This window comes from Tachypleus tridentatus, chromosome 2 (assembly GCF_004210375.1).
Source record: "Tachypleus tridentatus isolate NWPU-2018 chromosome 2, ASM421037v1, whole genome shotgun sequence".
In the NCBI taxonomy this organism is placed as follows: Eukaryota; Metazoa; Arthropoda; class Merostomata; order Xiphosura; family Limulidae; genus Tachypleus; species Tachypleus tridentatus.
Window position 1 is genome coordinate 46,368,887 of NC_134826.1, and position 12,113 is coordinate 46,380,999.

At 35.8% G+C, this 12,113-nt stretch overlaps 1 protein-coding gene across 3 annotated transcripts in view; it reads left to right on the plus strand.

Annotated features, from left to right (window-relative positions):
- Positions 1 to 5,125, plus strand: part of LOC143242681 (WD repeat-containing protein 47-like) — a 38,894-nt gene extending 33,769 nt beyond the window's left edge. For all 3 annotated transcript variants that reach the window (XM_076486170.1, XM_076486156.1, XM_076486162.1), the window contains one exon: positions 4,852 to 5,125. In XM_076486170.1, coding sequence (XP_076342285.1) covers positions 4,852 to 4,997 — 146 coding nt within the window. In that variant the 3' untranslated portion in view covers positions 4,998 to 5,125. The remainder of the gene's footprint in view (positions 1 to 4,851) is intronic.
- Positions 5,126 to 12,113: the final 6,988 nt, after the last annotated feature.

The following is a 12,113-nucleotide window of genomic DNA, read 5'->3' on the forward strand; positions in this document are numbered from 1 at the left end:
GGACCCTCACAGTTTATTAGCTGGGTGTAATATCTCTGTTTTATTCCTTTGATTTATAACCAAAAACTGAAAATATGATCACATCTTTTTTTAGTTATTCTTTGGCAGTTAACTTATCTGGATCTGGCTTGGTCTGGTGGTCAGGGAGCGAGACTCATAATTAGCGCGTCACGAGTTCGAAACCAGTCACCAAATATGCTCATTCTTTCAACTTTTATGGTGTTATAATGTGATAGTAAGTCTCATTTTTCGTAAAATGCTAATGCGGAGGTGGTGTTAACTGACTGTCTTCCTTCTAGTTTATCATTTCTGAATTAGAAACAGTTGGTACTGATAACCCTCAAACAGAGAAACTAAAAAAATAAACAAATTACACCTGTGTAAGTTATACATAATAATAAATGTCTGGCACCTAGTAACCATGACAAACTATTTGAATGTTGTGGGAAGAACACGTAAGTTGGCGGGAAATTCCTGACACTGGCATGGAAAGCGAGTTTCAGCTAAGAACGAATTGCATACTTTACAGTTAAAAAAAAAAAAAAAGAGGGTTTTATACATATTCATAAAACCTAGATGGAATTAGTGTATACGATCAGCATACTTTTAAATATGTGCCATCGCTGAGTGATAGTTTTACGCCTACTTACTCGATACTTTAGTGGCACAGAAACTTGTTTTTACCGAGGGGGTGGTCGTTACTTTCAATAACTCTTAGTAACACTTACAAGTGAAGGGTATTGTTATGGAGTAACTGGTAAAAGTACAGTGTATATAGTTATTTCTTTTTTCAAATTTTATGCAGTCAAATGTGAGAATCTCTGAACTGGAAACTTCGTCGTCAGGAGGAAGTCCTCTAATTCAAAATGACTGTTGTTGGTGTCGTTTGTTTGCTCTTTACAATTCTAGAGGGAGCTATTGGTATAGACCACTCCATATCTTCTCCATTCTTAAATGGTGTACAACAGCTGATGCTGAAAGCAGGTTTGAATAACACAGGTGGATGGTGACACAGTCCCTTGACGGTTAACCCCCATCTACCCAGTGGCGCCATTTATATAGTTAGGTATATTAAAACGTAATACCTTATCTAAAATGTCGTGTGCAAGCCTCAACTCGCAATCTCCACTAGACATTCGGTCATGTCTCCGCTATGAAGCACAATATTTTTTATTTACACGTTATGCACAGAACCACAGCTATAACGACACAAAATCGAATATGTAATCTATACATTGTACTACAGAACCAAACCTAGTGAGTATATTATTAGTTTAAATTTATGATAATTAATACGTGATTAATAAGCCAATCTTTGGGTTTTCAGTTGCTACAGAATGCATCAAATTTCCAGTCATACACTTTTTCTGTCTTATAAATATCGTTATAAACTTATACTCAGAGTTTTTGTTTTATGTACTGAAAGATTGATAAATGATACGGGTACAAAATTAATTTCAAATTAAAAATCGAAAATGTTTTTGGACGGCGTATCAGAGGAATGTTCAGTTTAATTTGATTTATTTTGAATTTCGCGCAAAACTACACTAGGGCTATCTGTGCTAGCCGTCTCTAATTTAGCAGTGAAAGAAGTCCTTTCAATCAAGATCTGCGCAGTAGAGTTCGAAAATGCTTTTACAAAAGGGGCAAAGCACAATGATAACATTATAAACACGTACAGATTTGTTTTACGATTTTGCGCAAAGTTAAACAAGAGCTACTTGTGCAGAGCTGTCCCTAGTTTACAAGAGTACTCAATAGCACTAAGCGCCAATTGCTATATGATCGAACAATGAGACTTCAAAAAATGCGAAGTGCATTTTCATGACAAATGTCACGAATCGCGAACCTTCGAGATCACAAACCGAAATTGGAGGGTATTTAAAAAATTGTCATTACGTAATTTTTATTTTTATTCGTCATATATACGTATTTTTTTCTTATTTAAATCCATATGTACATAGAATGAGAGAAACTAGATTATATACAACAAAGAATTGTTAATAAAAAGATATTTATTGATCAACACCGAAAAAGAGAGAGAGAAAAAAAATGTTAGCTCTAAGAAACGAATAAATCAGAGCTCGTTGTGAGAATCGATAATGTAAAACCACTCGCACGATACGAAAAAATAAATTTCGGAATTTTTAATAGCAAGCTTGTGGTTAATGTCTAATGACACGAAAATCAGAGAACTTTAATCAATAGTAGACGGCAGCACAGCTGTTCCAGTGAAAATGTTGGAAAAAAGAAACTAAGTATATTAAAATTAGATGGTTCAACAAAGTCAAAATAATTTTCTGCTACTTTTATCCGAGATTATTTTATAGTTTGTTTGTTTTGAATTTCGCGCAAAGCTACTCAAGGACTATCTGCGCTAGCCGTCCCTAATTTAGCAGTGTAATACTAGAGGGAAGGCAGCTAGTCATCACTACCCACCGCCAAGTCTTGAACTATTCATTTACCAACGAATAGTGGGATTGAGCGTCACATCATAACGCCCCAACGACTGAAAGGGCAAGCATGTTTGTTGTGACGAGGAATCGAACACGCGACCCTCGGATTACGAGTTCAACGCCTTAACCCACCTGGCTATGCCGGACCAACATATCTTACAGAATTTATAATCTTATTTGAGAAGAAAGATATAGCTCTTATTGCCCGAACATGAACTGCTGTAAGAGTGAATATTACAGGTATACATGACCAGCTTTTAAAGTACAATATATTAAGTTACAATGTCATTTTTATCAACTCTAAAGTTTTCTTGAATCACTTTGTAACGATAATGGGAGGAGGACAATACTGCTTTCCGAAACCGTTGTGTACTTGTTTTAAAATGATTGCGCAAAGATACACGATAGGCTTTCTTTGTATAGCCGCCCCTTATTTCAAGGCTGAGATTAAAAGATTTGTTATTTTGATAATGTAATGGGCGGGCTATCTTTACGGTGTTCACTGCGGGTATCGAAACGCGATTTTTAGCCTGATAAGCCTCAGACAGAAGGAAACGAGACTAGAAAAAAGGACAGCCAGTCAACAGGACTCACATCAGCTCTTTCTGACCGAATAGTGGGATATGTCTGTCACTTTTGTAACGCATCCACATCTTTACAGTGTTGTGCGCATTTTTTTTGTAGAAACGGAATTTTTATTTCTGTTTTAACTGATGGTGTCGACATTTTATTATTTGTGCTATGACTTTCGGAAATCTTGGCGCCATAACATTTAGGTTACCTGGGTATCATTGTTCGTACATAAATATTTTTTTTTTTGTAGGTGTCTGATTTTTTTTATTTCTCCACTAAGAATCATTTTTGTTACAACTGATTGTTTGTAATTAAACACAAAGCTACACAACTGGCTATCTGTGCCCTGCCTACCACAGGTATCGAAACCCGGATTTTAGCGTTTTAAGTCCACAGACATAACGCTGTACCACTATGGGGCTTTTGTTGCAAACCTCAAATTCACAGGACTTTGGTGCCATGGGACCCAATTGTTTAGTTGGTACATCTTCTGGTACTCAAGGAACTAAGTACCTTTTAATGGTATGCTATTGTACGTGAGCCAAATAACATTGAGCGAAAACAACTGAAACGGATATACACAGAATTAAACCATCTAATGAGTATACTGTTATAGTGAAGTGAAATGGTGGAATGTTTAATAAAGATGAATAAGTTATAACGGTTTTAACCATTCCGTTTTATTTAATTTCTTTGTGACGTAATAAGTGAATAGAAATACAGAAGTTCTCCCTTTACGTACATGTGTAAATAATACGCTTTTTATTTGTCTATCCAAAACCTTCCTGGCAAATTCTTCAACCAATACGTTATAAATCTCACCTCGTTAGAAAGGCCTCTATCAGAGCAGTCCAGCCAGGTTGTTTATTGGCTTTTCATTTCACAGTCACCTCAACTGTTTTATACCTATGTGTAGTTTTATTAAATACAGTTACGTACCTGTAGTTTTATCAACTAATATCATGTTTACGTGAGTATGTTTGATATTAGTTTTATCAACTAATATCACATTTACGTGAGTATGTTTGTCTGAGTGCGTAATATTTTTTTTTGTTGTTGTTTTTTCAAACAGACCAGAATTTATCGATCTAATAATAATTACTGCTAGAAAGCGTAGCTTACATGAAGTGCATGAAAAAGCGAAGCGCATGGAAACTGCCGCAAAGGTTTGGTTGGTCGCGGCTAGTCTTCGATCATTATATCCCAAACGCACTTTCCAATCAACTGAAGCATTAGTCCAGGTATAATTTTAAGGACCCGGCATGGCCAAGTGGTTAGGGGCTTTCGACTCATAGTTCTGGGGCTCGCGGATTCGAATCCCCGTCACACCAAACATTATAGCCCTTTCAACCGTGATGGTGTAAAAAGTCACGGTTAATCCCACCATTCGTTGGTAAAAAAGTAAGCCAAGCGTTCGCAGTGGATGGTGATGACTAGCTGCCTTCCCTCTAGTCTTATACTGCTAAATTAAAAACGGCTAGCGTAGATAGCCCTCGTGTAGCTTTGCGCGAAATGCAAAAAACAAACAAACGTTAATTTTAAGTTTTACTTAAGTATTTATAATCTTACTCCATGGCAATCTTGATGGTTTTTAACGCTAAAACTCGGAATCAGATCTTTACAGCGAACTCGGCACAAATAGCCCATTACGTAACTTTGTACTTAAGTAACAAAAAACAGATTTATTTCGATTAAAACGGCTCAGAAGTTTGTCAGTATGAATAGGCAAATGTTCTGTATTCTCTTGTTTATATTGCTTAAACGAGACGTTCATGTTTTGTGCCCAAAGTAATCTACATGTTATATGTTTATTCTTCAATAGGTGATCTCTCCCAGCCAATTCCAAATGTCACAGTAGCAGAACATGAAGATAAGGTAATTCAAGCTCGCTGGCATCCAACCGACTTTTCATTCCTCACTACCAGTGCTGATAAGAGCGTCATCTTGTGGGGACTTTCTACTAACTGAATGTTGCTGTCAAGGCGATGTCCGCGATGCTCGTTATGTACATTTAAGGAATGAATTCATCGTCGTTAAACTGACGTATCTGAAATGTATTGTCGCTGTTTTTAACAAGCAATAAATGTGAAAGATTAGCATAGTTCACCAAATATTAAAAAAAAATGATGGTAAAAAGAAATGATGGACACGTGACTTAATCGACCTTACACATCCATACTGTTACATGTCCACCCAAGCCTTTAAAGAGGGCACCGCATACACGTATCGAGTCCTTTAGTAGGACAGTGGTAAGTCTAAGGACTTAAAATGCTAAAATTTGGGATTCGATTCCTCGCGTTGGACGTAATACATAACCCACTCTGGCTTTGTTCTCAACCAGTTAAACTAAATCACCTATCAACAGAACTTAACCTATAAGTGTACACTGACTCACTCTCAATAACTTATAAGGTTACAGTTTTACTCGTTCCTCAGTGGGGGACTTACATTCATGGCTCGATTCCCCATGGTGTACAGAGCCCAGCTAGATTAATGTGTTATTTTGCGCTAAAACAAACAAGCAAACAAACATTGCGCAACTCAAAATCTCGGCTAAGAAACTTAAGTAAACCAAACAGAATAAACCTTCAACAGATCGTCACAAAATGAAGCGTGTTGGAGTTAAGAAGATAAAACTTGCCAAATAAAGTAAACCTTCAACAGATCGTCACAAAATGAAGCGTGTTGGAGTTAAGAAGATAAAACTTGCCAAATAAGGTAAAACTTCAACAGATCGTCACAAAATGAAGCGTGTTGGAGTTAAGAAGATAAAACTTGCCAAATAAGGTAAAACTTCAACAGATCGTCACAAAATGAAGCGTGTTGGAGTTAAGAAGATAAAACTTGCCAAATAAGGTAAAACTTCAACAGATCGTCACAAAATGAAGCGTGTTGGAGTTAAGAAGATAAAACTTGCCAAATAAGGTAAAACTTCAACAGATCGTCACAAAATGAAGCGCGTTGGAGTTAAGAAGATAAAACTTGCCAAATAAGGTAAAACTTCAACAGATCGTCACAAACTGAAGCGTAATTTAAAGCAACCAGTAGAACAAGAGGGAAAATCGTTTTCATTCTACGACACATGACGGTCTAGTTGATATAAATTATCAAAACATAAAAGTATGGTCCTCTTTCTTTTAGGGTTTTGGAATAATACAACTGATTTTCAAGGTCATATTATACAACTATATATTTTGTACATAACTACCTGTTAGAATAGTTCTTGATTTTCTGTTTAATAACAAGTTAGACACTAAGTAAAAAAGCGCCTTCTACCTTTTATTTTTCGTCCTTGAATATTTTTTAATAAATCTAAATGTAAATTGCATCTTCGGGAATTTTGTATAGCAATAACATAGAAATATAAATTTGACCATTATTTCACGCGGCAAAATGAAAAAAAAACATATAGTGAGATTTTCTATGGTTTTAAGGAAGACAAACACACTTGAATATTTATATTTACAAAAGGTGTTTTGGGCTATTCAATTTCCTTGTTAAATTTAACATATTTCTTTCTCGTTTTTTTTTAACTGAATTGCAAAAAGTTAACATAGTATCACACCAAGTGCTGAAGTCATTTCATAATCAGTTGAAAACTGTAATTCCAGGAATATCAGTTTTTATCAGCCCAGTTAGGTTGATCAATCATAGAAATTGTTATTCAATGACTTTAGGCGTGGAAAATGAATCAGAATAGTTTTTGGATTCAAATGTATCATTGCAGTATTTCCTTCCGAAAGCGAATCTAGTGCTGTTTAGCTTTCTAGTGATTAAACTTTAGCTGTCAGATGCTACATTGGCTCACTAAATAATAATAACACATTTACGTGCGTTGTGACGTGAAGAATATCGGAACGGTACCTCATTAAACTCATTCGATTAAGGAAAAGTTTCCTTAAGTATTGGACCTGCGCCCTAGGGGGCACGAGTAAATAGGGTGGGGTCGGTTGTGCAGTAATGCAAAATTAAGTATTATAATACATTTTAATTAAATGAAAGTAATAATTAGTTGTTTCAACCCATATAACATTTTAATGTTTATTCGTCTATTTTTATCTTGTCACTTAACTCATTCTTTCAGTCATTAAAAGGGAAGGGCGCGCGCACGCAAGAAATCATATTTGTTAGAGGGGGGAACATGGATGACAAAAGATTGGGAAGCGCTGGATAAAGAAATGAGTTAACTTTAATGGAACGACTTAAGTTCAATATTTAATTCATTAATGTTTTTAGAGAGCGCTGCTGAAAGGCAAAGATATGATAAAGTACCCCATTTAAACAGGTGTTTTTCATACTTCATCTATTTGTTTAGTTGGTTTTGAATTTAGCGCAAAACCTACACGAAGGCTATCTGCGTTAGCCATCCCTAGTTTAGCAGTAAAACACGAGCGAGAAGGCAGCTAGTCATCACTGCCCACCGCCAGCTCTTGGGCTACTCTTTTGTCAACAAATAGATGGATTGACCGTCACATGATAACGCCTCCTCGGCTGAAAGGGCGAGCGTGTTTGGCGGGACGGGAATTCGAGCCCGTGACCCTCGGATTACGAGTTGAGTGCCTTAACCACCTGGCCATGCGGGACCTTTTTTTTTTAGTGGTGAGTCGCAATCTTTAAAAACGGAACGTTTCTACCTAGATATCAAGACAGATTTTAAAACATTTCCAAATTAGAGCGAAACTTGTGCTCTTTATTCTTGATGATTTGATGATTTGTTTTATCACTTGTAAACAAACAAGTCTTTAAAGTTCCATGAAATTCAAATTTATGTTAATGAAACCCGAGATAGTCAAAATAAAACAATACTTCATCAACATCAATAAGTTTCCTCCACAAACCGTAGAAAACATTATACGCACACACGTAGACAGAAAGCAAAATCAACCAACTAAAGTAAATACAACTCACGGATCAAAAATCCACGAAACCATATACTGCTGTATATCATACATTCCTGACATCAGCAAACAAATAACCAACATTTGGCAAAAATTAGTAACAAAATATGACATTCCAGTTAATACCAAATTTATTCAAAAACCCGGCACAAAACTGAGGTCTATACTATGTAAAAACTACACTGACAAACACCACACCAACATTATTTATAAAATACAATGTGATAACTGCCACGATTTCTATATTGGAGAAACAAGTAGAAAAATGGAAACCAGATTCAAAGAACATAAAAAGTCACCTTCACACGTTTTCGAACACTGCAAGTCAAATAAACACAACATAACCATAGAAAACACTCAAATACTAAATAAAGAAACAAACATAAACAAACGCAAAATTAAAGAAGCCTTACTTATACAACAACTTAAACCCAAAATAAACCAATATGAAGGAACGCCTTTATACCTATATTAATATAATAAAATAAATAAAATTATATATTCAAACATCTAATACCGCCCTCTACATTTCGACACACGGTTACACAACCCCTTTCAAACACGTGGTCAGCTTCCGGTCAGTTACCTCTTTCTTTGTGAACCTGACGATGACCGAAGAAGGTCGAAACGTTGTTCGCTCTTCTATGTCAAATATTTTCTCAACCCAAACGAGCCGTTTTTGCATATAAAATTCTCAACAAGTGGGTTTCTCGACATCACTGATAGTCAACTCTGTTGAGTGAACACGCCTTTGTTTTTCTGAAATAAAAATAATAAACAAAAATACAGGTCTCTGAAGAATACAATGTTTGGGGGTAGTAACTTCGTGTTTAATTCTGCCATGTTCTCCGGGGGGTTAACAGTAAGTTTATGGAAGTGTAATGCTAAAATCAGGGGTTTTATAACCCGCGATATACAAAACACAAATAGCCCATTATGTATGCTTGCGCTAAGAAAACATATTTTCCCTAATTACGCCCTCTTAGAATTTAAATTGTCCTAGAAATTATTGAAATAATCTATGATATGAAATATTTTACAATGTTTGTTTGAAGTTAAGCACAAAGTTAGACAATGGGCTATCAATGCTCTGCCCATCATGGGTATCCAATCCTGATTTCTAGCGTTGTTAGTCCACACACACATACTACAGACCAGATCACAGAAACCAAGTTCGTATGTCAAACAGTTCCAAGTTTCACTGTGTCGGTATTTGGGTATTGATGTTGTTGAATACCCAGGAGGGTCAGGTACATTTGACCTCTTCCTCCATATGTCAAACAGTGACGACGCTATTGTGAAAGTTTGTATAACAAGGGGTATAAAATATTAATAATTTGGCATTTATATATATACATATAAATAAATACCAATATTTTATATGGACAAATGTTTAAGAGTTGGTTTTGATAAAAGTAAGACAGACAAATAGATCAATTCATAGACAATAGATTAATCAATCAAACAAATTTAAACAAGTTTAAAAGTACAATATTAATGTGCATAAGATTTTGTTTGTTTGATTTGTTTTGAATTTCGCGCAAAGCTACACGAGGGCTATCTGCGCTAACCGTCCCTAGTTTAGCAGTGTAAAACTAGAGGGAAGGCAGCTAATCATCACCCACCGCTAACTCATGGGCTATTTTATACCAACGAATAGCTGAATTCACCGTTACATTATAACGCCCCCCACGGCTGAAAGGGCGAGCATGTTTGGTGTGAGGGGGATAATGTGCAATGTGCATAAGTTTTTAATAAATGTCCGAAATAATTTTTGCCCTTTGAACACCGAACTTAAATGTAAGTCAATAATTAATGTGCAACCAATTAGTTTTGGTTGTTTTTTTTAAACCAGGGGTAAATCCGTTAATTAAATATTTAGTTTAGTCTTTTCTTGGTGTACTTTTTTTTCTTCCTTATTAAGTAACATCTTAGTTTGAAACCCAAATATCCAATGAAATAATCATAAAACATGTTTGTGGTCTCCTAATACGTTTTATAAATTATACTTGTATTTGGGTGAACCAAATATTACTTGCAAGTATGTAAAGAATTTATCATTTGATTGAGACGCGATTCGCTTTTCGTAGTTGAGAGCTAGTTCTGACCGGAGTCGACAGTCCCTGGGGTTTAATTTTATTAACGGTTAACACAAATACGTGCATGTGCACGTGAACCGAAAAAACTATGTCGTGAAACACTAGAAACGTACCCTTTGCAAATTCAGGGTAATAGGTCGACATAGTGGCTGTTTTCTGACTTTCTAAAAGTTCCAAAGTTTGTAACACAAGAACACTAAACTTTCCAATAATCGAGTTAATTGGTTACTAGGCCGATCAAGTTTCTACTTGGATGGACAGTGAGTTTTTCTATGTTTTTGTTTAATGTTCAATCTGGATGTTTTCATAATTGAAAAAGCAAAATTTAACCTGAGAGATTTACTAGGTGATAAATCAAAATTATACTAAGGTAAATAAAGTTATTGAATCATATCTATAATTCACTGGATGATTGATTATCTATTCGCCTTCAGAAACTACAAGAATGATGGCACATTTCAGTTCAACATTCGAAAGCTTATTTTGTTTCGAACTGGAAAATGTTGTTAGTTTTGTCGAAAATCCGAAAGATGTCGCTCATGTTATTTAGCTGTTTTTATTTGTTTGTTTGAAGTTTCATAAGGTATATATATGGCCCGACATGGCCAGGTGAGTTAAGGCGTTCGACTCGTAATCTGAGGGTCGCGGGTTCGAATTCCCCATCGCACCAAACATGCTCGCCCTTTCAGCCATGGGGGCATTATAATGTAACGGTCAGTCCCACTATTCGTTGGTAAAAGAGTAACCCAAGAGTTGGCGGTGGGTGGTGATGTCTAGCTGCCTTCCCTCTAGTCTTACACTGCTAAATTAGGGACGGCTAGCGCAGATAGTCCTCGTGTAGCTTTGCGCGAAATTCAAAAACAAACAATATATATATATATTTAATAATAATTTTAACTAATAAACTCAAATAAAATAATATGGTAAGGCGAATAACCATTTGTACCATTTTAATGTAATCTGGAATTATTTATCCATACTTGAAAACGAATATAAAAAAGAAAACAACTAAATGTCACGTCAGGTCTAATGAAGATATTATAATATTTAAACACGTCCCTTTTAATTAATTTTTTGGGAGGTGGGGCAAGTATAATATTGTCAAGTAGAAGCTATAATTAGATACGTACATCAGCAACTATTCCAAGAGAAATAACGTAAAGACGTAACCAAGAAAAACATATCATTGTAGCAATATTGTAATACATCACTAAATTCAGTAAGGAAAAATTACTTAATCAAGAGCATTGGCGTATTCCTTTGAATTTGTTTTTTTTTTTATATATATATTTGAATATGAACTCAAATACAAATCGCTTAATTTATATTCAAAGCCTAATGGTTTATCTGTGTTGTACCACGCCACTTCTTACTACTTAAATAACCTTTGAAAACCTAGGATGAACGCATACTATCTCATACAAGTTATTGTAGGTCAAGCGTGGCTTAGCGATTGGTGTCTTTCGGAATGTCCAAAGTCCGAAACAGAATTATGTTGGTCACGCTCTGTAGTTTCAGCTATTAATTTGTTATACAAGAGATAATCCCTTCCATTATTCGGTTCAAGCTCTTGTAGAAAGGAGGGAATGAGTTATTGACTTTCCGTTTTCCTTCTGGCCAATGATTCAAAATTGGAGGCGACTATTTCTAAACTCTCGGGGCCTACGTGTGCTTAAGGTGCCTTTTCTGGTTGAAAAGCCCGGCATGGCCAGGTGGTTAAGGCACTCGACTCGTAATCTGAGGGTCGCAGGTTCGAATCTCCGTCACATCAAACATATTCGCCCTTTCAGCCGTGGGGGCATTATAATGTTACAGTCAATCCCACGATTCGTTGTAAAAGAGTAGCCCAAAACGTGGCGGTGGGTGTTGATGACTAGCTGTCTTTCCTCTGGTCTTTCACTGCTAAATTAGGGACGGCTAGCGCAGATAGCCTTCGAGTAGCTTTGAGCGAAAGTCAAAACAAAACAAACCAAACTGGTTGAAAATACGCAAAATATATTTTTAAAAAAGTTAATGAATATGTGTTTTTGTGGATGTATCTACATAATTACAAATAAACCTTGCTCGTTAGAATATATTCGAAGTAA